We start from the raw sequence: 26,080 nt of genomic DNA, 5'->3' as shown, positions 1-26,080 counted from the left end.
GGGGGGGAATAAGGAGTTGAATATTGGGGCTCCCCATGGACTGGACAACTTTCCTTTCCCCCCCCCCAGCCTTCGTCCCTGTTTTTTATGTGGCGCCCCCCCCCCCCCCCCCCGCCCCGAAACAAGCCAGATGGCCTTTCATGGGTAGGGGATTAAACAGACTGTGATACATCTGCACCATGGAATACTACTCAGCAGTAAAAAAGGAGATGAACCATTGTACACACAACCAGCTGGACAAATCTCCAGAGAATTACGCTGGGTAAGAAAGAGCCAATCCCAAAGGGTTCTCCATACTGGATGATTCCATGTACATAACATTCCTGAAATGATAAAATTATAGAAATAGAACAGATGAGTGGTTGCCACGGCTTAAGAAAAAAGTGGGAGTGGGAGGGATGGGGGTGGCTATAGAAGGGCAGCATGAGGGATCCTCATGATGAAAATGTTGTGTATCTTAACTGTGTCAACATCAATATCCTAGTTGTGATAATGAACTATAGTTTTGTAAGATGTAATAACCATTGGGGGAAGCTGGGTAAAGGGCACACAGAATCTTTTATTTCTTATGACTGTATGTGAATCGATAATTATCTCAAAAAAGTTTAAAAAAATAAGAAAGGAACCAAGTAGGTACTGATTTATGCAAAGACATTGGCTAATATTAGCGACTCCTTCTGTACTGCAGTCTGTCTTGGAGTGTGGTCCTAGGTCCACCTGTTTTGGAATTGCTGGTTTAAATGCAGGTTCTTTAGTCTCATGTCAGATTTATTGGGCGTACTCTCTGGGGTAAGGTGGGCAAATCTGCACTTTTAACTAGTCCCCCATGTGATCTTAGCCACTGAAGAGCCACTGTTCTAACAGCCACCACTACTCAAAACCATCCAGTGACAAGTCAATCGTGTTCTTTTTGAGTAAGGTGGCTGCTGCTGACCACGAGTCCTTGATAGCGTAAAACCCCAGGTTCTTCAATTGGAGAACTAAGGGGCAGTAACAGTGAAAATAAGCCCGTTGTTTAATCGGTTGTCCAGTCGTTGGACGTTTACTTTTTCTTCTCTTTTCCATTCTCTGCAGAAGTTCACTGCCTCCAGCATACTCCGCACACACATCAGGCAGCACTCGGGGGAGAAGCCCTTCAAGTGCAAGTTCTGTGGCAAATCTTTTGCGTCCCACGCTGCCCATGACAGCCACGTCCGCCGTTCACACAAGGACGATGAGGGTTGTTCCTGTAGCGTCTGTGGGAAAACCTTCCCAGATCAAGAAGGCTGCTACTCCCACATGAAGTTTCATGAAGACCACTAGATCCCCGAGAATTAAGGACTTGGATTCTGTCTTTATGTTTCTTGTTTATGAGTGTGTTGAATGAACAAATGATAGTTATACTGAGATGAGACACAGAAAAATGGAACTGACCAATTAGCTGAATTAACCGGATTTATTGACTGATTTCAACAGCTTTCACAGAAATGATTTCCACAATTCCTAACAAGAATGGAATTTTAGTGAATTTACCTAAAAATAGTGAAAGCTGGCTGTTAATAGTGCTTACAGGTCTGGAAACTCAACATCAACCGTTCAAGGGGACTATAGTTCATTTTTGGGACTGGGAGTGGAGTCCTTAATTTCGTGATGAAAAAGAAGGAGGCCTTTTCTCTGTTTGCCGTGGACCCCTAATTGTAATGTGTCCGTGGCCATCACCTGTTATATTTCTTCATAGAATAAATTCTTTAAAAATGTGTTCAAACCGGAGCTTCATTAGCATTGTGTTCAGACATGAATTAATCTCCTGTTATGATTTGGATTCATTTCAAACCCTTCGTTCCCACTCTTATCTCAGCACATGACAAATGCCGGTTAATAATTTGGTTAGCGTCACAGAATTACCTAGAGGACACCAGTTACTTATTCACCCCACCATCTGTGACCTTTACCTAATTAGGGAAGAAAAATTCTTACCAAACGAATAAAGCTAAGACGTTGCCATAGGCTAAAAAATAAACATTCGTGTTTATATTGCTTTAGTTTTAAACTTGGTTTCATTCCTGATGAATAGACCAGTGGAATTTCTCGGGTCTTATTCATTAGCTGGTCTCTGCTAATATATAGAGTGAAAAGAAAAATGTGGCATGTAAGTTATCACAGGGCCCATGCAAGCAAGTGGGGGATGATCTTTTATAATGTGTCGGGGGAGCGTCGACTCGTCTCATGTAATAGCCACGTGTAGTGAGCATCAACCCTATGAGAGCGGACCACTGAGGTCTCGACTTTACAGATGAGGAAATCGAGGCTGAGAGTAAGGAAGTGGTACGACAGCGTCTGCCTCTAACGGGCAAAGCCAGGTCTGCCTGACTCCAAAGCCTTGCCTCTTAATGAACCAGCATGCTCAACTTAATCCTGCTAAGGAAACAGCATTTTTCCCTCAACTATCCCATTTGTCCCTATATTAAGACAAGCAGCAACAAACTTTTACATATTCACACGAAAATTTTGAGACCAGAAGGAAAGTGCTTTCTATGTAACCATAGCTACTAAGCCACTATGTCACATTCCTAGCCATGGTTCTATCGACTGCTGAGGTCCATGCTTCTCAAAATGGAGCAAATTCAATATGGAACAGATGCCCCTTCCGAGGGAGGCCCCCAGCTGTGGCTGAGGCCTTTGAGAAAGATGTAGTGCAGGTGGAAGGGCAGTGAAGGATTCTCCTCCAGGGAATTCGCTGCTGGACTGCGTCTGAGTAATTTATCCTAACGGGAATGGGCCCTGTTGTGGTAGGACTGTTTCACTTCATGTTAATTAAGTCAGAACAATGGTCTTTTGAAAAGATTGGGGCTCATCCTGTAATTAGGCAGCTTTTCTTTGACTGCTAGTTCAAAATACATTTATTTCTGTTTATGGGTTTGAAAGTTCTTTTAAAAATCAACCAGTAAAAAAAGACATCAGGAACTTGTGTGATGCCAATTTGTTCAAATTAACCATTCTTCCAACCAGAATACTAGCAAAGGAAGGTAATTTTTTTCTCTCTTTTAACAGTCACTCCAAAATGCATGTGTGCCCACACTAACTGGAAAACTGCACAATTTCTGACCTGTTTTCACAAAGTTTTGGTCACATACATGTCTCAATTTTTGCTGTGGATAATAAGTCAATTCATAACGTCTTTCTTTAGTGATTACCCTAAGCTCTCTTATGTTTATTTAAAATGTGTACCTCACCCATTTCTAAAGATAATTTGAGTCAGCTTATAACAATAATAAAAACAGACTAAGACAATAAAGTAAAAGACAAACCACCACACACAAAGTAGAATGAAACTGAAACTCTTGGCTGATATAATTACACTGGCTGCACATTGTTGGCACGTAACACAGAATGGCCTTAGGAGTTGGACAAACGCGTATTTGGCCAACATGTCCTCTGTATAATGTTGGGCAAGTTGTTTGACTTCCGAGGTTTAACATCCTCATCCATAAAATAATGTAACAATTATGTTGTAGGGTGTTGTAAGAATTAAATGAAACTAAACGACTTGCATTCTGAATGATACTTAATATTTCCTTTCTCTTAACCTGTCAGTCAAGGCAAAAGGAAAACCGAATGATGCAAATTTTATTGTTGAGATATACACTTGCTTTCAGGGGTTCTCAAAAGTGTGGTTCCCGGACCACAGCCTCAGCATCACCTGGGAACTTGTTAGAAAGGCAGATTCTCCAGCCCTACTGGATAGCTACTGACTCAGAAATTCTGGGGGTGGGGCCCAGCAATCGTATGAAAGTTTGAGAACCACCACCTTATCCGCAGCTACGAGCCTGCTTGATGGAATTTAGGGACGTCGTGAGTTAGTTTCTCTGCTCATACTTCTTTTCTCTACCTGAGTCTATGTGATGATAAACAGCATCTGTTCACTCATTAGAGTGGAAAAAAACGTATCAAAGGGGACATCTGAACCCTGGAGAAATAACTAGGCTTAAAGTAAAATGGCATCCGTGATATTGACGAAGCTCTTAATGGGCCCTCAGGGTGTCCTAGGAGACAGATGCTTGGAGCCTCTATGGGGCCCGCAGCAGGCTCAGCATCGCGGCCATAAAGTCACAGGTCGGTTTGCACCCAGACAGTTCAGGGAAGATCATAGTATGATAGAGATAAAATCACAAACACCGTCCTAGACCAGCTATTATTGGTGGGTCTAATTTTGACCCGACGGGTTGCACAGTATTTCATTCACGGTAGTTCTAAGTACTTTCAGAATGTTTTATGATCTCTTAGGGGCAGCAATTGCACTGAACTGTTATTTTATGGACCCTATTCAAAGTTCAGGTGAACAAATTTATACGTTGAATTCTTTCAGTAGAAACATTTAACATATATGTAATAATAGCATATTACAGCACTTGTTTGTTAATGGACATATGTCAAAATAGAATAACTAAAACTATTTTCAAAGAAAAATAGTGTTAAGAATAATATAGGGGCCGGCCTGGTGGCGCAGCAGTTAAATTCACACGTTTCGCCTCGCCAGCCCCGGGTTTGCTGGTTCGGATCCTGGGTGCAGACCTATGCACCGCTTGTCCAGCCATGCTGCGGCAGGCCGTCCCACATAGAAAGTAGAGGAAGATGGGCATGGATGTGAGCTCAGGGCCAGTCTTCCTCAGCAAAAAAGAGGAAGATTGGCAGCAGATGTTAGCTCAGGGCTAATCTTCCTAAAATTAAAGAAAAAGAAGAAGAATATAAACTTCCCTCATCGATAATCTCTTCATAAAGTGTAGGACTGTCATAAAATCAAGAGTTTTCTGCATTATCTTAGGAGGTTATATATTCAGGAAATGTAAAGTTCATGATGCTCCATTTATTGCTGCAAAGAATTTTGACTTTATTGCTTTGTTGGCTTTAAAGTAACTTTAATAAAATCAATTGTATTTTGAAGTGAGATATTTAGCTCTAATCACAACTAGGGTAGAGAATATTTAGGAAGAAGACTATGGTCTTCATTTTGCATCTGATCTCAAAATAAAATATTCTTTCACTCATTCTTTTTCATCTTAAATTATCTCAGGGTTTTTGTAACCTCACATATTAAAAAGTGAGATAAATTGCGTGTTCTAGCCTTATGTAAATTCTACCTGTGGATTTGTGAAATTTGTTTTGGATTTATTTCTAGCGTAGTACTCTATGTCGAAAGCAGTTGCTATCAAGAAAATACATCAAAGGGATTGGAATTCCATTCTTGACTTTTACGAATGTATAAAAATGCTGTGTTTTTCCACTTGCTTCCATGTGTTCTGACATCTATATATACATCAATTATTTTTAAAGTGCTAATAAAAATATTAGGCCAAATATGTGATTACCCGCCCCCCCCATTCTTAACCAATTAGAAGTAGCAAGACAACTGAGAGGGAAAACACAGTCCACAGCCCGCTGTGAGCTTGTTTTCTGTAACAGAAGGCTTTTTCCTCTTCTTTCCTTTGGAAAGGTTTTCTTAACCTCCCATGGCTGTCAGACCATGAGGACCTGAACCCAGGAAGGTGGGCCTTAGTCCTCTTGGTGAATTCCACTCTCTCAGCTTATCTGACTTAAAGGTGCCAGAGCCAAATTCTCTTAAATTTGACTTTGAAACTCTCTTCCACTAAACATGGGTGGAGTGTCTTCCAAGACTGTTGCTCCAGGTTCTCGTAGAGGGAGGTTGCTCTCTCTTTTCCCAGTTCTTAAATACCAAATCCCTTCAGCCACAAAAGCCCCCCTGGGCAAGCCCGGGGCAGATCCATTCCTGTCCCACCCCGGGAGGGTCTGAAATCTTCCCTGGTGACTAGGAGTCCAGGGCTGGGCAGTCAAGAGCAATCTGGAGATGGGATTCCAGTCTTTTCCATTTGCCAAAGGGGAAGACTGAAGGGCCTGGAAAGCCCACAGCTGAGGACAGTGCTCTGCTATAAGAACCAGAGCCCTTTTGGGGCAATCTGCAGCTCTGGGCACCAGGGGGGCGGGGCCTGAGTCTGAGGACTCACAAATGCCCAGTGGAGTTTGGAGGGGAAAGACCTCTTGAGCACGGCCAGCCAGGAACTTCGACAGTTGTCAACCCACAAATTGCAAAGGCCTCTCCTGGTTCACTGGCCACCCGGGTACTTACACGCCATTTTGTTTTACAAAGAGTGGTAGGATTCTAAGAGGGAGGGAGAGGAAATAAAAATGAAGAAGTGGATGTTTTTAATCCGTATCACTTCAATAACAAAAATAAAATGTCAAGAGACACTAGGAAATGAGGGTCTCTGTGTTAATTATATTAATTACAGAAACACTTCAATGCAGAATTGGGGAATTCTCTCTGAGAAAGCTAATCCCACAACCCAATGTCAGTCATCTATGAGTCCATCAGTTCGGGCTTAAAAACGGATTTCAGACGTCAAATGAGATGAGTGGGTTAGTGGTTACAGCTGTTTACTGATTCAGCCTCTGAGACAGTGTCTGGCCCCTAACTTTCTCATACTAGATGACATTCTGCAAGACCGAGAATCCATATTTGGGAAAAAAATACAACCAGCCATTCATCTATCAAGTTTGTGATGTTTTAATTCCCAAATAGAAGGGGTTTGTTGGTATTAAAGCGGTCTCTATCAAGCTAAAGCCCCAGTTTCTCAAACTTGCCTAAAGATAAGAATTACCTGGAATGCCCTCAACCCTCAGGGCCCCAGGACCCTCCTTGAAACCACGAACCCAGTCCTGGGTGAGGGGAGGGCCTGTGAATCTGAAACTTTAATGAGGACCAAGATGATTCTTATCAGAAGTCTGGAAAATGTCAATCATCTTCAAAAAGTGGCATTTCGTGCCATCATTGTAGTATATACTCTAAGTAGCTCAGGAAGGTTTTCTGGGTCTTGAAGGGTTTTAAAACTGCTATCTAGGAAAAAAGATGAGTAAGTGAATTTGGGGTCCAAAAATGAAACCACACAATAGCCAAAAGGTAGAAGCAATCCAAACGTCCATCAACAGATGAATGGATAGACAAAATGTGGGATGTCCAGATGTCCATATGATGGAATAGTATTCAGCCTTAAAAGGAAAGAAATTCTGATACAAACTACAACATGGATGAACCTTGAAGACATTATGCTAACTGAAACAAGCCAGTCACAGAAAGACAAACACTGTCCTATTCAAGTTGTATGAGGTGCCTGGAGTAGTCCAATTCATAGAGACGGAAAGTAGACCTGGCACTACGAGAAGGGGAGAGGGAAGTTATTGCTTAAAGGATACAAGGGCTCAATTCTGCAAGATGAAAAAGGTTTCAGAGATGGATGGTGGTGATGGATGCACGACAATGTGAATGTACTTAATGCCACTGAGCTGTACACTTAAAAGTGTATTCTGCCACAATCTTTAAAAATAAAACACAAAATGAGACCAATGACAGACACTACAAATGCACAAACTGTCTGAATTCCGGGGCTCTAAGAGTACCGCCCTGATGGAAGGGCCTTTCCTAAGCTCTGAGCGGCTTTTCCCCTGCTATCTGGTCTTTGTTTCTAATCTCTCGCTATCTGATCCCAGCACTAACTGTAATGTGAAGGCTGGACACTCCCTCACTCCCCAGAGAAGCTTCACTTTCGAAGTGTTTACCCCATATCCCCTCTCTAAGTGGCTACCTGTCAGTTTCCATTTCTGTTCTACCTTCCCACTTACAGGCCTGCTGGCCACCAGCTGACATACTACCTGTATTGATTCTCTAAGAGCTGTCACGGTGGAGGGAAAGACTATTCTAAGGCAGCCCTGAGCTCTTAGCTGAGTGGGATCATAAACACCCCCATTAAAGGTTTCATTCAATAACAATCTTTGCGGAAGTAAATGGGCATCAGTCTCCCACCCCCATAACAAATACAGGGGCCATTATCAATGGGTAGAGAGCAATGAACTGGGGCAGTATCAGTTTCCGCATTTTCAAATGATTCCTTAATGAAAAGCTGCATTCTTTTCAGACCGTAAAACACCACGGAAAAGTCTATTCATTTAGCTATTGTACGTATTAGCTTATTTATTTATGGCTGATGCTGCCATCAGCATTCCCTGGGTGTAGAGCTAACGCATTTAATGATTGGTTGATAAGCTGCTAAAAAGCAGAGATGCTGAAATCACACACTCATGCGGGATGTGCTGCATGTTGCTATCACGCAGGGCAATTCGAGTTTATTTTTTCATTTCAAACACAAATCCACTGTTTTTATATTCTGTTCAAAATCATTCATCTCACGTAAAGCATTTTATATTTGCATGCCTATCTGACCCAGAGCTGATAAAGATTTATTTTCAACCGTGTTCTTAGAAAATAAGCATATCGCCATGATTTGACCAAACATCCTTAAGGTATTTAAAGATCTTCAACAATTTGCGAGCTCTTTTATGGCGAGAATCTCTTTCCCACTCTTCCTCCCCTCCTCTGCCCTCCACCCTTCCTTCGTGAAATGATTACTGAGCACCTAATCTGGATCATCTCAGCAGGGGCTCAGTGGTGTTGGCAGAACCAATTTTGTTGGGGAAAAATAGTATCTGAATGAGACTAGTTAGTCATTGAGGGATCTAGAAAGAGAATTGGGACTTGCTGCTTGGGGTCTTCTGAAGATTAGGGTTCAGAACTGGATTCGCTATTTCTGTTAGCGCAGGTCTAAAGATATTTTTAAACGCTCAGTTGTATTCACTTGTTAACAGCTAATACGCATACATAATGGGAAATATGAGTAATGAGAGTGTATACAGTGAAACGTGAGTGTTCTTTCATTAATTATCCCCTTTTTTGTTAGGCGAGACATTAACATAAAAATCTGAAAGAAACTACAAAGAAAAGCCCTAAAAAGTCACTTGAAAATTGTGTTCTGCTGAAATAAAGGTGGGCAGGAGGAGGTCTGCTGGTCAGCCCCATGAGTGTGTGAGAGCCACAAACGAGGTACAATTACTGCCAGTCCCGACTTCCACCCTGGCCCCCTGGAGGGTCCAACCTCCACTGGGGCCCTGAGAGGTATGGGTCTGCATCCCAAACACGTGTCTCTCCTCCTGATCTGCCCGGCACTCTTGTTTCCCCTGCAGCCCTCACAGGCTTTCTTCCCTTACTCAGTCTGTAAAGGCTGCGAACCTGCATTCTCTCCTCTCTGTGCGCTCTGCCCCTGCAGGCTCCAGCACCGCCACCGCTGGCTTCAACTGCGATCTCTACCCTGATCTGAGCTCCTACTTGGAATCTCTGTGTGTCTTGGAGGCAACTGATGTTGCCATGTCTAAAACTAAACTCAAGCTCTTTCCTACAAACCTGATTGTCAGCCAGGCCAGATCCCTATCCTAGGAAAGGTCCTAGGAACCTGGTTGTCACACCTCACATCCGGTTCATACAGTTCATCTCGGAGGCCGAAGACCTCCTCGTCTCCATCTGGACTGACACACAGCCATTGCCTCTATGCCTGCCCCTCTCCAGGCCATTTTTCACCCAGCTGGAGGCATTTTTTCAAAACACGAATCTGTGATTACCCCTCGGCTGGAGGCCTTTTAATAGCTTCACGTTCGTAGTCCCACATCTTTCATACTAACCTACAAGGCTTCCAGTTTCATCCTGAGGAACACTCCCCTTAGAATTCTGCTCCGGCCACATGAGCTGAGCTGTCTGTCAGTTCCTGTAACAAGGCGAATTACTTCCTGCCTCAGGGCCCTCACTTAGTATATCCCTCCAGCCTGGAACACTCCCCACCCTTCTGGAATCTAGCTCTGGGTGCTGACTGCCTGGACTTGAATCTGGGCTCCACCATTTAACCAGTTGTGTGATCTTTAACTTCTGTAGCATCAGTTCCCTGATCTGTAAAATGCGGGAAATAACAGTACTTACCTGATTGAGCTATGATAAGGATTAAACAAATCATTTAGTATAGGTTCAATAAATGTTAACTATTAATATCAATGTTGTTTCCTTCTGGGTTTCCAACAAGCATAGTGCCTTGTATACAATAGTGGCTCAATAAATATTCCTTGAATGAATAAATGAATGAAAGAGTGTATGAAAGAGGAGGTCTGGCCTTCCCTGTGGAACCTACATGTCCCTATGTAACAGCGATAGCATATACCACCCAGGGTATATGACAGCCTGGAGAGGGAAAGACAGGGACACAGAGCAAAAGAACAAATGGGAAAGCATGGCATGTGTGAAGACAAGGAGGGAAAAGACAGCCCAATGACGACCTTACGCCTTGTGCTGGCAGGCAGAGAGACGACAGCCCAGACATCTTCCAGGGGTGACCTGTGGGAGATGGGAGGCAAGGTGGGAACATGTTCATTTGGTCAATGACGTGCATGGTGCTGGGTGCTAGAGATGCCAAGCTTAGTTAAAGAAGGCACACTACCCTGTGATGTCCCTGTAAGAGTCCATATGGCCACCATCTTGCTGCATCTAGAGTTTGTCACTTTCATGCGCTCACAACAAATTCTCAACATCACCAGTAATCAAAGGAAGTGGGCACACTCATTCTGCTGGGTACAGTATATAGATGGGCACTGCCCTTTTAGAAAGCAATTAAGCACTGTGCACCAAAAGTCTTAAGAAGGTCTGTAGTCCTTAGCCTGGTAATTCCAGCCCTGGGACTCCATTCTACAGAGTCAGAAACGCAGAGATTTGTGAACAAGCATGTTCTTAGCAGCTCTGTTTTTGACAGTGAAAACTAATAACAGCATAAATGTTCAGCAACGGGACTGGTGGCACATGGATACAATGGAGTATTGGGTGACTATTAACACTGAGGTTTTTCAAAGAATGCGTTTCTTTCTACAAACCTATTGCGTGACATTGGGGAAAGCCCACAATATAATGCTAAGTCAAAGAGAATCCAAACTCCATCACAGGTATCTATCCATACAGAGGTTCTAGACAGTTCTGCATTCGAGACAGGTAGAAACCACAGTTTTCCAGGCGTTAGTAGCTAGGCAGAGGGAAATGAGAGAGGAAACCCCGCTAACAACATCCCCGGCTCTTATTTGAATTCTTTCAGGGCTGTTTTTACGCGCTGAAGCTGTCGTGCCATCTAGGGCCAGCCTGACACTCCACTGGGCTTCTGTTTCCTCATCTGTCAAATGCGGAGGTTGAACTATATTATTATCCTTAAGGCGTCTGTGAACAAATATGCAAGGCAGGTGCGATCTCAGTTAATATTCGTTATTTTCAGGGCTTCCCTTTTTAGGCCCACTTGGAAAGGTGGAATTGGGGTGCAAAGCTAATAAGCATTCGAAATGGAAAACTCAAGAAAAGGCTAGCAGCCTCCAATGGGGCAATTGAGGCAGGAAGAGAAGCGCAGAGTGGGGCGTTCAGTTTGTTGGGGGTGGGGGTGGGCAACATGGCAGATTCTGAGGAATAGGATCGCCAGTCCCAGGGACCGGCGAGCAGGTGCCTCAGGGCCAGCAGATGGCCAGGACGCCCTCTCCCGGCTGCATCCCCAGGGAGCCAGCGGCCGCCGCGGTTTCACCTCCTCCTGGCTTTTTGGTCTCGAGTGGGAGTCGATCTGGCCTCTGCTCTTCTGCTCTGCGTCCTGAAGACCGTCCTTCCCAGCCAGCCTGGGAGGAGGGAGAGGATGCCCGGGTGGGGGCGGGGGGCGGGGGGCGGGGGCAGCTGCGGCGCGGCCCCCTCCCACGCGCAACGATCGCCTTGGGGACTTTTCCAGGTGAGGGGCCACCAAAGGTCACCGCAGCGGAGACCTCCGAGGGACAGAGGGGCTGTTTGAAACCTCTCAGGCCTAACCAGAGCTCTAAATCGGAGGGCATTTAATCGGCCTTGTAATTTCCGATCGATTCCCGAATTCAACACACTCTGAAGAAGGGCGTTCGGGAGAGAGGGAGATGGAGACGCCACGACCCCGGTCCCCGCCCCCAACCCGCCTCAGGATCCTAGAACGACCAGCCGCCCACCTCCAGCAGAGGACCAGGCCCCGCCAGCCTCCCCCGGCTCTCCCGGGCCCAGCTGGGGGCGCACTTTGGATGCGCGGGTCCCCAGCACGTGGCCCACCCGGCCCGTACGCCGAGGGGAAGCCGGCGCCCTTCCCGCCGCATCTCCCCACCCCACCCCCATCCCGCCACCGCTTCTCCTAACGTGACAGCCTCGAGGGAGGCGAGAGGGAGAGAGGATTTGGAGAGGAACAAAACTGAGATTTTTCAAACAACTTTTTTTTTCTCTTATCCTTACATAAATAACATTGCAGAAAATTTATGCTCAGGCTCCAGCCACCTAGCGAGAACCATTTTCCAGTCTCTGTCCATCCAGATTATATCCATATGTTTTCTTTATTAAACAGAAACTGTTTTGTAGACTGCTGCCCCGCACACTTACTTTAGAGTGAACATTGTCTGTTGACCATAAATATTCTTCCATAAAACGACTTTAAATCTCACTGAAGGCCGTGCCGCGATATTTAGAATCAAGGGCGCACCGTTGGTCATTTAGGTGGCTTCCAATTTTTCAATATTACAAATAGCCTGCTAAACATCGGTGTAGATAAATATTTGCCTCTATCTCGGATCGTTTTTTTTCTTCGAATGTATTTCTAGACGCAAACTAATGGGGCCAAACCTAGGTAAGGAATGGAAGGGTTCCGGGGCGCCCAGGAGCGCTGGCGACAGCACAGCGGCAGCAACGGCAATGGTAGCTATTGTTATTTCTGGATTTACCCTTTAGCTTCCTCCCCCCAAGAATTGTTATCTCAGAGCTTCCCTGGATAAAACGGGGCCCCGATGTCACCTGGACAAACAGCGCCAGAGGTTCCCGGGTGGGGAAGACTGACCGGGCGGGGAGACTCTGCATTGGGACTGGGGGTGGGAGTTCTGGAGGGGAACAGGCGGGGGCCAGATCCCGTGTATGGATGGATGCCCCTCGCAGGTGACATCCAGGATCCAGCCCCGCCCCATCCCCGTGCGTGGGCGTGGCAGGGGGGTTGTGACAAGGGCCAAGACTGGTTGCCCTCCTGGGAGCTGCCCGCCATGGGGTGCCGCAGGCTCCCCTTTCCTCCTTTCTCCTCTCCTCCCTGACCCCACTCCAGACCTCCTCTCCCGCCCTCCCACCCGCCGCTGCCGAGCCCCACGCCCCGGTGAGCCGGAAGCCCGCCGCAGCCACGGCTGGCCTCGGGCTGGAGAGAGGGCAGGCGCGCATCCTGCAGAGAGGGAACTGAGGCACAGACTCGCCGCCCCCCCCCCCCCCCCCCCCCCGACTTGGCCCCAAGCATCCTGGAGCTGGCGCGCCCGGACTTGGAGCTCACCGCCCTGACCCAGGGCTGGGCCGGCTCTCATTTGAGTTTTGGGAGCCGCCAAGGCTGCAGCTAGAGACCGGCCGTTTGGGGAAAGGTTCTCACTCGGGGCTGTCTACCTGCACACTGAAATGGGGCAACTGGTTTCTTTTGGTGGTCTGTTTCTTTCTGCCGCGACGGGTTCCCGACCTCAGAGAGAGGTTCTGGCGGGGCAAAGCTGAAGGCAGGCGTCAGCGTGGTGAGGCAGCCTTCTCCCACCCTCGTCTTGAGGTTTGGCTAGCCGGTGAGAGAGTGAGGAGGGGAAGCCTTCATTGTAAGCTTGATGCAGGCCACCACCCGGGATTTTGCGACATTTTTCCATTCTTCACTTTCCCTAACTCTGATTCCCTTGTACGTACTCTTCACTACTGTGTAAACTCTTGAATGCAAGGGACCACCTCTTATATTTACTGTTTGGTCCCTTGATATGTGAGTATGCGTATAATACGTACTTTATATATCGAGTATATATATTTTTATGTATAACCTGCCTGCTTGCATACTGCCGTTGGGCAAGAGACAAGGTAGGAGTAAAACAGCAATAGCTGTGGACATGGCAATAGGCTGCCTCTCATGCTGGCTTCCATTTGAACCATCGCTAACGGGAAGGGCCCTGAGTGCTGGCGGGTGGGGACACACAGGGGTAGGTAATTTCCTCTACCTGGATCATTGTGTTTCCCCTAGCTGAATTCCACATCCTTTAAATCTCAGCTTAATTTTCTACTCCTCTAGGAAACTGGTTCTGGCTTTCCCCATTCAAAATCAGAAATCACAAATCCTCAGGAATTCCGCTGTTGAATGGATTAATTAAAATGGATCATATCCCTCTGACAGTCTGCAGTTCACTGGAAGTGAAGGAGTGGGAGTCATCAAAAGTATACCAGACGTGTAAGTAGCAGGGACATGAAATATGCATCCAGTATACAACTAGTGAGCTGGACTCAACTGGAAGGAATGGGTAACTAGATGCAGTCAGGATGAAGGAAAGCATTGCGGCAGACAAACGCTGTGAACAGAATTTTGAAGTGGAAGGACAATATTTAAGAAAAAGGGAAGAGGTCTCAGACCATCATTTTAGAAAGACTGACTTCAAGACATGGGAAACCAGGAAAGAAAAAAAGAAGCCAAGGGGTTTGTAAACTCTGAGGCTTTCTTTTACCTTTATCGTCAAATATCTGGAAGAGGATGTGATAAAGACAAAAAGATTGGTAAGTACTATGTATGCTGGCACAGAAACTAAATTGAGAAAGAAGGGTCTGCTTCATTTTAATTTCTTGGTTTGGAAGGTTGGAGGGAAACATGGCAGTTTGAACCCAGGTGTTTATATCTGCTCCCTCATAAAACTCTACTAAAATGATACTAAAAGCCTAAAAAAAAAAAAGGGCAGAAAACCGTAAGGACAAAGGGAAAAATAATCACAGTGGAAGAGAGAGTTTGATAAAATTTTGGAAGCTGGAAAGCAGATGGTCAGAAAAAAAATGAACTGGGAGGAAACCGACAATATCGGAGCAGGAGAAAACTTAAAGAACATCTCAGCCCCTCAGCCATGGGCTAGAAGCTCTTGCATTCACGGAACAAGACCAGGGGCCTCTAAAGAGGAATGCAGGGGAAAGAACCTCTTGGAAATCAAAAATATGATAGCAAAAAAATAGAACAGTTGGAAGAGTAGAAGATGAAGTTGAAGAAATTACCTAGAAAAAAGACAAATAATTGGTAAATGGGAGCAGAGAAAATAAAAGTTTAATCTAGGAGACCCAAATCCAAATAATAGAAATGATAGGTTCCCCCCCAACTTTATCTTATAAGCACCCTTTCTTTGAAAGCTTCTGGAGGAGTTTCACGAAAAGCAAAGCAAAGCCAAAACAAAAAAAAAAAGGGAAGTTGTAGGATCCAGGAAACAAAGGGCACAAACATGTTTGTATCTCAGAATAACGGCAAGAGAAGTCACAGGATGATGGCTGTGCCGCAGGGCAAGAAGGCAAGCAGTCCAAACCTGAGCAGGATGGAGGCCACCAGGAGGAACCTCTCCAAAGGGATGGGGAGGGAAGTGAGGAAGAAACCCATAGAAAACTAAGTAAGCAAGCAACCAACCAAGACAGACAATTGTTAACTCCAGGGATAAAAAGAAATGGTAGAAGAAAGGAAGAGTACAGTGTAGCCAGTACACTCTTTGGCTCCACTGGGAATAATAGTTACAGCTATAGTAACAATGAATAACTGATTAAACTGAAAGGATGATATGAATATATTCCGAGAGGAGGGGAGGGGATGATACATGTAGGACCTGGGAGATACCAGAGAGCTTATCTTCCGTAGTAGGAAGACAGTAGTTCACAGTTAAATGTGAAAAGAAAAGAAATGGCAGGGGCTGGCCCCGTGGCCTAGTGGTTAAGTTCATGTGCTCCACTTCAGCAGCCCGGGGTTGGCTGGTTTGGATCCTGGGCGTGGACCTACACACCGTTCATCAAGCCATGCTGTGGCAGCATCCCACATAGAACACTTACACTAGAATGACTTACGATTAGGATATACAACCATGTACTGGGATTTTGGGGAGGAAAAAAAAAGAGTAGCTATTGTTTATAGTTTCCTTTGGGAATAGGAATCAACAATGGGGAAGCCTCTGCCAGGACCTGCTATGACCTTTGTAAAACTATGTGAGCTTCAATATAGTTTTTACTGTGAAATATTTTAAGCCCAATAAGAAGATACAAAAATCCTACAGAGAGTTCTCATGTATATTCATCCCATTTCCCCCAATAATAACATTTTACATACCATAGAACTTTATCAGAAGCAGGCAATTGACACTGTTGTAATACTGTTAAACTCTGCATAGCTCTAAAAATCATGTTCAGGTATTATTTTCTTTGGAGTAAGCATTAAAAAAGAAAGATCTGGGGCCTACTTTGCTCTTAAATGTATTGGTATAAAGTTGTTTAAACCATTCTTGTAATTTAAAAAGATCCTTGGCATCTGGATTACGTCTATTTTCTGTTCCTAATGTTATTCCTGTTTCTCCCTCATTCTCATTCTCTCACCTCTTTTTTTTTCATCCCACACAAAATTTTCTCTTTTATTGGTCTTTTGTTTTATTGATCAATTCTCATAGCTTTTTAGCTTTCTAATATAAATGATTTTTGTTTTTATCTTTGTTCGTTACTCTTCTTACTTTTTGTAGGTGTATTGTGTGTGTGTTTTTTTCTTAATATCTTGAGTTAAAACCCTATTTGTTTTCAGTCTTGTGTGGGGCAAAGTTCTAGCAGGAAACTGGGCTGTTGGAAGAGTTTAATAAAGGAACTGCTTACAAAGGTGTGGGTACCTTTATCTCCCTAGGCCTGAAGAGGAAGACCTTTGGGGGGAATTTGGGGGGTCTTATGCTCCTCTCTCCTATGACATCTGCCAATGCTGACAACACTGGAGAGGGTTATTTTCTTCTCATCCCAGCAGCATGGAGACTGGGAAGAGTGAATATGGAAAGATTAGCAGAAGACACTCAAAAGACTTTTTCCTGATAAAGTTGTCTAAGGCTACGATGTTTCCTCTGAGTACCACATTAGCCACATTGTTCATTTCTGACTAGTTTGCAATTTCCTCCTTCAATCAATAGTTTTTTGGAACAGCATGTTAAAATTCTATCTAAGAAGAGTTTTTTGGCAGGGGTGTTCCTTTTGGTTAATTTCTAATTTTAGCACATTATGGTCAATTAATGTGGCCTGTATAATTTCTAATTTGAGAAATTCATTGAACTTTTCTACTGGCCTAATTAATATAGTCTAATATTTGCAAATATTCCATTAGTGTTTGAAAAAGATGTGCATTTTTTTGTTGGGTGAGAAAATCTATGTCTATTAATTCAAGCCTGCTAATGGAAGGGTGTAATTTAATAATCTACATCTACATTTTTGCTTATATTTGATCTGTTGATTTTTGAGCGATAGGTTAAAATCTCCCACTATGTGGTGGGTTTGTCAATAACTCTTTGTTCTGCTATCAGGTTTTCCTTTATATGTTTTGAATCTATGTTATTAGGTACATAAAGGTTCCTGGCTGTTATACATTCTCGGTGAATCATACCTTTTATGAATATAAAATATTCCTTTTGTGCCCTTTATTACTTTCAGCCTTGACTTTTAATTTGTCTGGTAATATTATTGCTCTATCTGCTTTCAATCTATTAGCATCTACCTGGTAGATCTATTTTTTTCTTTTCTTTTCTTTCCTTTTTTTTTCTTTTATTATTTTGTTTTTTGTCTTTTCTTACACTCCTGATGAAACAGAGAGAAAACAGTGAGTCTGATAATGATTTCTGCCATTTCTGTGAGCATTTCCCAAATTGTGCTAATATAATTTTGTCCTTTTTTTCTTTTCTGTTCAGACAGCTCTGTACTGGATTTCACCAGGAACGTCCATTCTCCAAGGGAGAAGCAGTGAGGGAGTCTGAGAGGCAGGGCAGTGCCCTGGTGGCTGACGTTGTTCAGGTGGAATGGGAGGTCCTCCACCCAGAATTCTAGAACAGCTTGACTGGGCTGAGCAGTGCTTTGTGGCTTTTTTTTTTGTCTTTTTAAAGATTTTCTTTTTTCTTTTTTCTCTCCAAAGCTCCTTGGTACATAGTTGTGTATTTTTAGTTGTAGGTCCTTCTAGCTGTGACATGTGGGACGCCACCTCAGCATGGCCTGATGAGCGATGCCATGTCCACGCCCAGGATTCGAAACGGCGAAACCCTGGGCTGCTGAAGCGGAGCACAGGAACTTATCCACTCAGCCATGGGCCGGCCCCTAGTGCTTTGTTTTGATGAGCTCAATTTTATGTGTTTGTTACTATTTTTGGTTTTGAATCCCATGCTGGTTTGATTTGTCTCAAGTGAAATTATACATGAAAAAATCCACACACATGTTCTTTTATGGTTTTATAATACGTAATATGGACATGGAGTGAAATCGAGACAATAATAATTAAATTGATTAGAAGCATGTCTGTAAACAGGGTAAAAAATTCTGTTAAATCTATTAGTGCAAGCTATAAATGGGCTGGAATCATCCACATCCTTCTAGTTTGGTCAGATGGGTATTTATTTTTATTGTATTATTAAAAGAGCTGATAATTGATCGATTTCTGTCAATCTAGTTTTCATACTCTGAAAGTATCACCTCTACTCACTTGCCTTTGCACAGGAGGGGTTTGGTATTCTGGTTTTACAGTACGTCCTTGAATAACTTTCTATATTTCCCTGCAGCATTTGTGGCATGTTCTCTCAAATTCTAAATTGTATCTCTCTTTCCCATTTGTTTTGGGAAAATCACAACCTCTATACTGAAATATATTCATTCTTCAGTTTTACTGAACGATTTTGTTTACTGAACAAGAAACTCCAAATTATTGAAAACATTTTGCCTAAAGGACTTTCAGACAGAGAGTTGCTGATCTGTCGTTTGAAGTAGCTTGGTTGAGATCATAATTAAATCTCTGTTTTTGGGGGCTTGGGGCATAAGTTTTGAGAGAATGCATAATCTTGATCATTTTTCATCAATTGTCTGGTGCCCATTTCTGGTTATGCCTCCTGCAATGCCGCTAAGCAAACAGTGGGCACTGATTGAACATTTCCTCTAACTCATGCAAAAGGCTTCTTACTAGAAATTGATTTGTTGATTTTTAAAATGCCTCTTAGAATAAGAATCCCCATTAAATTTTGTATTGGAAAAAAGAAGCAATATGTATAATTGACATCACCAGGAATGTGTGCTGCATGTGTACAGTTTTTTCTAGTCATTATATTGAACATGAACATTTTGAGAGTGTGACCTTGAGTTGTCATTGCTTCAGAAAACATGGACTAGTGAGGACATCCATTAATGTCCTAGAACAAATGCTACGGCAGAATCCCCAGGGAGACAGGGATTTTACTGGTCTCTGGACACAAGAATCCATTTGTTGGAGCATATGCTGAGTGTGATGAGCTGTAAAATGAAGTTAATTTCTGTGCCAGACCAAACGAGATGAAAGACTGAGCAACTGGCTAAGACAAAGGCTGCATATCTTTCAGAGGAAAAAATAAGTGTATTTTATCAGATATCGTCACACACGTTTTTCGGTTGATTTGACAAGGCCATGTACAGCAATAAAGAGGAACATAATCTAAGGAAGAGCTCCAGATCTAGGAAGCTCTCGTTGTGAAATCTTTAATTTCAGGTTGTACTTCATGCGCAGTAGTAGAAGAAAAGAAGACCATATTTATTGCTAAGAGCATCCTATAAGTGAAAATGTTAATACCGTTCCCACGAGTTCTTGTAGTTGAAAACTTTAAAACAGAAGAATTGGAATTTTCTTTTCTCTTTTAAAGATTGGCACCTAGGCTAACAACTATTGCCAATCTTCCTTTTTTTTTTTTTCTGCTTTATTTACCAACCCCGCCCGCCCCTCGCCCCTCGCCCCTTGCCCCTTGCCCCTGGCACATAGTTGTATATCTTAGTTGCAGGTCCTTCTAGTTGTGGGATGTGGGACGCCGCCTCAACGTGGCCTGACGAGCGGTGCCATGTCCGCGCCCAGGATCCGAACCCTGGGCCGCCGCAGCGGAGCGTGCGAACTTAACCACTCGGCCACGAAGCCGGCCCCAAGAATTGGAATTTTCTATCCTCCATTTGGGGTACATGATGATCAAAGCAGGAACACTATAACATTTTTGTTTTGTATTTACTATGAGGAGTTAATTTTGTTGAAGTTTCAGGGCACTTTTTTAAATGAGATTCTCTTTAAATTAGTGGTAGTGGGGCCGGCCCTGTGGCCAAGTGGTTAAGTCTGTGCGCTCTGCTTCAGCGGCCCAGTGTTTCGCCGGTTCAAATCCTGGGCGTGGACGCTGCACTGCTCATCAGGCCATGCTGAGGTGGCATCCCACATGCCACAACTAGAAGGACCCACAACTGAAAAAATACACAACTATGTACCCGGGGGGCTTTGGGGAGAAAAAGGAAAAATAAAATCTTTGAATTAGTGGTAGTTTTTCTATTATTTTCCATGTAAAAATTTCCCCCTGCTATTTATAGTTGCCCTGATATTTTAAAACACAACATGCACTTATTAAAAGCAAAGCCCTCATTTTTATTCCATTTCCCACCGCCCCCACCCCTACTCAGTCGTAATTGTTTTGTAAGCAGACTACTAACCTTTCAATACTGCCCCGCATGGTAAAAAGGCTTCGAGATTTTTAAGCTGTTGTATTTAAAATTCCACCTGCTTTTACATGGTGAGGAACCTACCTTCTATTTTCTGACAGGCGGATGGTGTAGTAATTAATAGCATAGACATTAGAGACAGATATAATTAATTGCATGATTTGGGGCAACAAACTTCTCTGTGCCCCATTTCCTATTTGTAGAATGAGGATAATAATTCCTATCCTGTTGGCTCTTTGTGTGGATTAAATAAGATAATTTTATAAGTGCCGAGAACAATATCTGGCTCAAGCATAGTAGCATCTTTTTCACTAATCATATGACTCATATTATTAAATACTTTCTAAAAATAGGGTTATAGTTTATTTTTAAAGCTTTAGACACTGACTAAAATTTTACCTTCCAATGGTGATACATTATGTGCCAGGTCCTGTTCTAAATATTTTCTGGTGAGTTTTATTATCCCCGTTGTGCAGAAGCACAGAAAGAAAAAGTAATTTGCCCAAGTGTCGGGTAGAACTGTGAATCTTACACAGGCATACCACTATGGGGTTCTTTTTACGTTTTATATTTTTTGAATAGGTAAGACATTCACATGGTTTAAAATAAAATACAATGTCTGTAATAAAAGGTGTACAGTGAAATGTCTCCCCCCTTCCCAAGTGTCTCCCATTCTCATAGGCAACCAGTGTTATTAGTCTCTCAGGTGCCCTCTCAGAGTTTCTTCACGCATGTGAGACAAATACAGATATATGTCTTACTCTCTCCTCATTTTTTTCTATGCGGACTTTTTTCATTTATCAAAACATCTTTAAAACCTTCTCCTATCAGAACCTAGACAGCTTTGTCATTCTTTTTTAGAGCTACGTAATACTCCATTGTCTGATATATCATAGCTTACTTACTCTGTCTCCTCTTGATGGACCACTGTTTCTGATCTTTGCTATCAAAATTAGTGCGCACTGGATAACCAAATAGTCTCGCCCATACTCCTTTTGCACGTGTGCAAGTATACTTGGATGCATTCCAGATGTTAACCCTGGGCTGCCAAAGCAGAACGTGTGCACTTAACTGTTGCACCAGCGGGCCGGCCCCTCAGAGTAGTTTTAATTTGTACCTCTTATGATATATGGAATTTCATCGCCTATATTCTTAACAACTGCATTGTATGGCCACCGAGGGTACTAAGGGGCTCTAGTTGAAGAGACTAATTTTTATTCTCCCTTTCTAACATTTCATTTAAAATGTGTGGACTCAAAGTTATTGTTTCTATTATTTTAGCCAAAAAAGATGTCACAGTTCCTGGCCTACTATAAACTTTCAGAGATAAAATAAAGTGAGAGTTAGATTCCCCGTCAGAGAGCCAAGCGGAAGGGCAGTAAGTCAGTGGCTAGCCCAAGGATTCACAACGGGCTTGAGCCTGGGAGCAGCTTTGACGTTCTTTTGACGTCAATCAACTTCATAGGCAACCCATTGAGTAAGAGTTTGCAGTTTTCCAGGCCTTGAGTGCAAATGGCATTCAACCATATATATTCCATCTGAATGTTTCATTATGACATCAACACAGACTATCTAGATTTGAATAAGGTCCATCCTGAAAAGTGCGCCATTCAGGGACCATGGTTGTGTGCACTTAAGCTGCCCCAAATAAGTACATATTCTTTGCACATTTCATTAAGCCTTTAAGGCATGTCCCTTATTGCACTCTCTTCCCTCAGATGGCCTCCCTGGGACTCCTCATACACAGAAAAATCAAAATCCACTATTGCCTGAGTCCCGTATAAACATGCCCATCAGAGTGTCACTCACGTAAAGCTTGAACACTACCTTCTGTGGCATCCTGTTCTATCTTTATGGCACATACACTGTTAGAAAAATTCTTCTTTGTATTTGGTTGAAATGTACCTCCCAGCAGGTTCCATCCATTGGTGCCACACAGAACAAATGGAATCTCTAGTGCAAAACTATTTTTTATATGTGTCGAAGGCCATATTGCATTTTTCCCAAGATTTTTCTTAGCTTCTCCACCCTTTACACCTCCAACCATTTTTCAAATGGCATTTAGTCATCAGAATAGTTTACATGCACAACTAGAAGGACCTGCAACTAGAATATGCAACTATGTACTGGGGGGCTTTGGGGAGAAGAAGAAGAAAAGGTTGGCAACAGACGTTAGCTCAGGTGCCAATCTTTAAAAAGAAATAATAATAATTTAGAAGATGCTTGTCCCCTTGTGGAAAGAAGAGAGAGACTTGAAATTTGAGAACAATGCATCAATGCTTATGTATATATTTCTTAAGGATATTTACAGGCATGCCACCTTTTTAGGTGCTTAGGAGGAAAAATGCTAGAATGACTGCCCATGCATTCCAGGAACTTATAGTTTAAGTGGGATACGATTTACATGCAGATACAGAATATGGCTGCAGCATAACTCAAAGCAGTGTATGATGAATTGTCAAGGTGATTGCTACAGCGAATGCGTGAGTGGTTCTGGGGAGGCAGCATCTGAGACTGCGGATTGGAGAGTTGTGGAAGGCCTCAAGGAGGCAGACCGTCTTCAGCAAGCTGGACTTTATAGGTTGAATTTGTGCACGTGGCAGGGAAAACAAATGGATTTCAGGTAGACTAATGTCAGATAAATGGGCTCTTCAGGCTTCTGAGAGCCTTGAATGCCAAGATGAGGTATTTCCATTTTCATCTTAAAGACAAGGGAGAAATATTGGAGGCTTTTGGAAAAACAAAAGAAAAGCTGTGTTGTGGGATGCTTAGTCTGGAGGTAGATTACACTGGACTGGAGAGCTAGACACCAGACATTTGGAAATGGAGATCAGCCCTGAAGCTGAACGTCAGAGTCTCAGTCAAACCCAGAGGGCAGTCACCCTGTCTCCTATTTTCTGCAGTGGCCATTCCCAACCTTCAGCACTTCTCTCAGGTCCCTCACTCTATTTCCATTCTCATCTCACAGGACCTCCTTTCTACCCCCTGGGAAAAATGGGGACACCAGTTTCCACCATCGTACTTCTTGCACACCTTACATTATGATGTTGCGAGAGGCAGCACTGGCATATAGTAGATAGTCAATATTGTGGGTGTTGAATGACTAATGGAAAGAGCATAGGCTTTGAAATCAGGTCTAGGACATAAGCCCAGTATCTATTCCAGGTTCCTGAGAAAACAGAGCCTGAGGCAAGGCTTAAGTGCTGGTCCATTATTGGGAGGTGGAATCCCAGGGCAACAAGAGTGAGGTAAAGTGGAGAAGGAAAGGATGGGAAGAAAATACAAGGTGGTGCGTGTCTGGATCCCTGCTTTACGAAGACACGCAGGCTCAGCCACAGGCACTTCTCCAGAAAGACCATAGAGACACAACGTGTCTTAGAAAATGTCGCAGAAGGGGAAACGGAGGGGACCTTCACCTGCTGCCCATGAGAAGTCAACTTCTGCACTTTCGGGTTCTGTCCCCCGCCCCTTGGGCAGCCACTGGGGAAGCTCTGCAGCTGTCACTGCAGATGAATCTGGAAGTCGTGGGATAAGCCAGTGAGTCTGGTGGCCTCAGGTGGAGCAAGTGGCCAAGGACTTCAGGGTCAGGCATGGCCCGGATGAGTTGAGGTAGCAGGAAAGAGTGTCCAACAGATCAGCTGCCAGATTTACCCTCTCTGAGGGTGAGGAAGTTACTTAAGCTCTTTTTGTTTACTTTCCCTATCTTTAAAGTAGGGATGATGGCCGCCTTTTAGGATTAGTGTGGAAATTAAATGAAACAATGATAATAATGATAAATGATGTGTGATGATAGCCTCTAACATTTACTGAGGACATACTATGCTCCGGGCTTGGTGCTAAGCACTTTACATTAATTACCTTACATAATCTAAACAATAATCTTATGAGGTAATAGTTTTTTTCATCAACAGATGAGGAAACAAAGGTTAAAAAAGGTCACACAGCTCGTGGGAGGCAGAGGCCAGGTGTGAAGCTAAGTCTGAGTGACTGAAGACTGTGAACACATAATTAGGACGCTTGGTTCCCATTTGTCAGTTCATTCATTCTTTCACCAAATACTTTTCGAGAAGCTACTATGTGTCAGGTAGGTTCCAGGTATGACACATGAATGAACAAAACCAAAATCCCTGATTGACAAAGTATGCCCTTGTATAAATTCTTATCCATTCTCTGCTGCATTTGGCTTCGACTTGACATTTAGACAAAGCACATTTCTTTATATTTAAGATGCTGTATGTAACACCTTAAGTGTAAATTGATCACAAGCTGCACCCCTGTGTTGAAAATTTTGAAATGTGTGATTGGGGGCAGTCCCTGTGGTGAGTGTTTGGGTTCACACTCTGCTTTGGCGGCCCAGGGTTCACCAGTTTGGATCCTAGGCGCAGACCTACACACCACTCATGAAGCCGTGCTGTGGCAGCATCCCACATAGAAGAACTAGAAGGACTTACAACTAGGATATACAACTATGCAATGGGGCTTTGGGGAGAAAAAAGAAGAAGATTGGCAACAGATTTTAGTTCAGGGCCAATCTTCCTCACCAAAAATAAATAAATAAATACATCTAACTATTAAAAAAAAGAAAAGAATTTGTGTGATTAGAGTCAAATTGAAGAAACATCATCTATGTGGAGACTTTGCAGATCAAGGCAGTGTTCTTGACCCAAGTATAACTGGTTCAAACTTCATATTAGGGAGCCAGCCCTGTGGTCAAGTGGTTAAGTTTGCATACTCCACTTCGACAGCCCAGGGCTTTGGCTGCTCGGATCCCAGAGACGGACATGGCACCACTCATCAAGCCATGTTGAGGTCGCATCCCACATAGTGCTATCAGAAGAACTACAACTCAGATATACAAGTATGTACTGGGAGGCTTTGGGGAGAAGAAGAAAATAAAAGAAAAATAGAAGCTAGGCAACAGATGTTAGCTTAGGTACCAATCTTTAAATAAAAAACTTTGTACTAACTGTGTGGCTTACACAAATTACTAAATATTCTTGAGCTTCATTTTTCTCATCTTCAAAAATCTTCAAAATATTATTGTGAGAGGCTTATTTTTGTACCCATTCTGCAGGTGAGCAAATAAAGCCAATGAGAATAAGGAACCAACTTTATATCCCTCTTCAGAACAAAACAAAAATCCATCTGCACCTATGAACACCGGGGACTTAGCAATCACCCATGCTCCCATGGAGGCCATCCCGGCTCTGCAGAGCGGGGCTAAGGCAGTAACAGCTCACTGGACCAAGTGGTGGACAAGGATTTCTTCCACAATGATTTTAGATGCACTCTAATTCACAGATAAAGGGGCAGTTGAAGCCCTGAAGTCTACAACTCTAGAGAATCATGGCTATAATAATTCTAGTATGTCCTAAAACATTCAAAAGCAAGTGTAACTGAACATCCATCTTAGCTATTTGAAAAATGACGGTGTATATGAATATCTACAAAACTTCTAGTTTTGACCAATACGTCTTCTTGGTGCATCCTTAAGACTAGTAAAATTTGCATTAATGTAACCGGAGTGACATTATAGATCATAAATGATGAACAGTTATGAATTGGGGGAAAGCAGAAATTAATGAAGAGGAAAATGAAAGAAAAGCTGGCACATAAATAAAATCAAGATCT

General features: G+C 43.3%; 1 protein-coding gene across 1 annotated transcript in view; it reads left to right on the top strand.

Annotated features, from left to right (window-relative positions):
• PRDM14 (PR/SET domain 14) overlaps positions 1-1,302 on the top strand; it is a 15,882-nt gene extending 14,580 nt beyond the window's left edge. Inside the window, exon 7 of the mRNA XM_046641707.1 lies at positions 1,075-1,302. Coding sequence (XP_046497663.1) covers positions 1,075-1,302 — 228 coding nt within the window. The remainder of the gene's footprint in view (positions 1-1,074) is intronic.
• The last annotated feature ends 24,778 nt before the right edge of the window (positions 1,303-26,080 follow it).

The sequence above is a fragment of the Equus quagga genome, chromosome 16 (genome assembly GCF_021613505.1).
Source record: "Equus quagga isolate Etosha38 chromosome 16, UCLA_HA_Equagga_1.0, whole genome shotgun sequence".
In the NCBI taxonomy this organism is placed as follows: domain Eukaryota; kingdom Metazoa; phylum Chordata; class Mammalia; order Perissodactyla; family Equidae; genus Equus; species Equus quagga.
This window is presented reverse-complemented; position numbering and strand designations above follow the sequence as displayed.